General features: G+C 38.1%; 1 protein-coding gene across 1 annotated transcript; it reads right to left on the minus strand.

Annotated features, from left to right (window-relative positions):
* Nucleotides 1-364: 364 nt before the first annotated feature.
* On the minus strand, nt 365-1,567 carry LOC129571043 (uncharacterized). The gene has a single exon (XM_055450805.1). The coding sequence runs from the start codon at nt 1,565-1,567 to the stop codon at nt 365-367; it is 1,203 nt and encodes a 400-aa protein (XP_055306780.1).
* Nucleotides 1,568-2,133: the final 566 nt, after the last annotated feature.

The following is a 2,133-nucleotide window of genomic DNA, read 5'->3' on the forward strand; positions in this document are numbered from 1 at the left end:
AGTTAGAGAAAGTCGAATAGCGATTAATGTTGTAATTATTCAATAATCGCGTCATCTCTTTATTGTAGAATTCCCGCCCTAAATCTAGACATATGTTCTTTACCGGTCGTTTCGTTGAAATCAAAATAGATTTCATCGCCTCTGTAACCTCACGTCCAGTCTTTGTTTTAAGCGGGACTGCATACGCTACTTTTGAAAATGTATCGATGGTGGTTAGGCAATATTTAAATCCACGATCAGGAGGTAGCTCAATTAAATCTGCTTGCAGTGTGTCACAAATTCCGCGCATAACGTTGCGGCGTCTTGGGTAATGTTTTCGCGCATCGCGATGTATCTCCTTGACAACTTGTAGCTTGCTCATTGTTTACGTGTTTCTAACAACAATACCACTGAATGGCGAATATTCGACTTGATTATCGTGAACTATCAAGCAATATGCAGCAGTATTGGCTGGTATGTTTTCGCGTGCGTTAATTTCCAATCGAACGTCAACCGTACCACCAATTAATGATTCCTCTGATCTCGAGCAATCAAAAGCGAAAATCGGACTGGTACCAAACTGATCAAATGTCAATGCACATGAATTGCTATCTGAAGTACCATGCCCCTGATAATATGATGATTGAATTTGCAAAAATGAATGATACAGCTCTTGATAATTGCCGCTAGTAAAGTCCAAATTGTAATTGTCATATGGATAGTACTCCGAATTTAAATACAACTTAACATCGGAAATATCACAATTGTCATACGCGGCCGAATTAGCGCTCACAATCTGTTTATTAGTTTGAAAAACGACGAGGACGTATCGTGGTTTGCTAATTTGAGTCGTCGATTTGACGGTCCAAATATGTCTCCTGCTCTGAGGTAACTGCGGCATCTCATATAAGTCCCACGACCTATAAGGGATACTGATCGTTTGCTTTTTCTCCAAATATCGTAGCATCGCGAGTTTGGCTTCATCCGACAGCGTGATATGTGGCACCTTCCATTGAATTTTTTTCACTTTTATATTGAACGATTCACTAGCTGCCATATACGAGTATATATCTCTGCGATTACGAACCAAAACCAGTTCATGTTTGGCGTTTAAAATCATTTTTTTATAGTCATCACAGAATCCTAGAAGCTGATTTATAGGCAGGACTAATGAATAGGTTGCCACATTCAATACAGCACCATTATGAACGGCTATTAAAGAGCAGTTTCGGGGGCTTGGCGTCGCCGAAAATCTCTTCATATTCGAAGCGAGACCAACATTTTTTGTACGATCAATTTCAGTGCCATTCAATTCATAACGTATTTCGCTGAAAAGGTAGGCCGCATAATTTGCAGTCCACCTTCCCGCAACATCAGCATGTTCATCACCTGTTTTGCGAGAAACTTCAACTTCGAGGAATAAATAGCTTTCAGATGGTAACACATATACGTTTTGAGATTGGATTGCGATCCTAATCTCATCATTATTGTCGAATGAAGAGGTATAAGGCGAATACGTATGATATTGATTATGAATTATTGTGTTGTCTTGCATCGGTAGATCGCCAATACTTAAAATGTTTGCCATTTCTAATGATTTTTTACTGTGAATCCCAATGACCTCAAAAATTCAATATTTTTTTTCAACAACTTTTTCTTTGAACAGCTCTTACGCGATGTTATCCGCTTGATAGCTTGCGATTGAATGTTTTTAACACCAACTGTGTTCTCATTTATATCACCAAATCCAAATGGATTGAGATTATTTTGCTTGTTATAAATTAACATTTTTCTGGTCTAGTTCTCGTTTCTTTTTATGTGGATTCGACACGTGATATCCTCACCTCGAAAGTCAATCGGGTCACCGTCTTGATCGACAATTGAAATTTGAATGAGTCCTATACGCTTTTGAATAATCGGCAAATAAATTATATGTCGAGGTTGCTCAATAATTTTATAGCCCACGTCCACTTTATTGCTTGGAAATTCATATATTGAATGACACGATCTACCATTTACATAGGCCCCCGTCACAATATTACATTCCACTCTAATTACGTTTAATTTAGAGATTTTTATGACGTCTTCAGATTCGTGGTATGTATTCTCATGAATTTGCTGCCCATATGCACCTTTAAAACCAAAAACCTCGTA

Source organism: Sitodiplosis mosellana, unplaced genomic scaffold, assembly GCF_009176505.1.
Source record: "Sitodiplosis mosellana isolate CC-2019 unplaced genomic scaffold, AAFC_SMos_1.0 Smas_scaffold_1130, whole genome shotgun sequence".
In the NCBI taxonomy this organism is placed as follows: domain Eukaryota; kingdom Metazoa; phylum Arthropoda; class Insecta; order Diptera; family Cecidomyiidae; genus Sitodiplosis; species Sitodiplosis mosellana.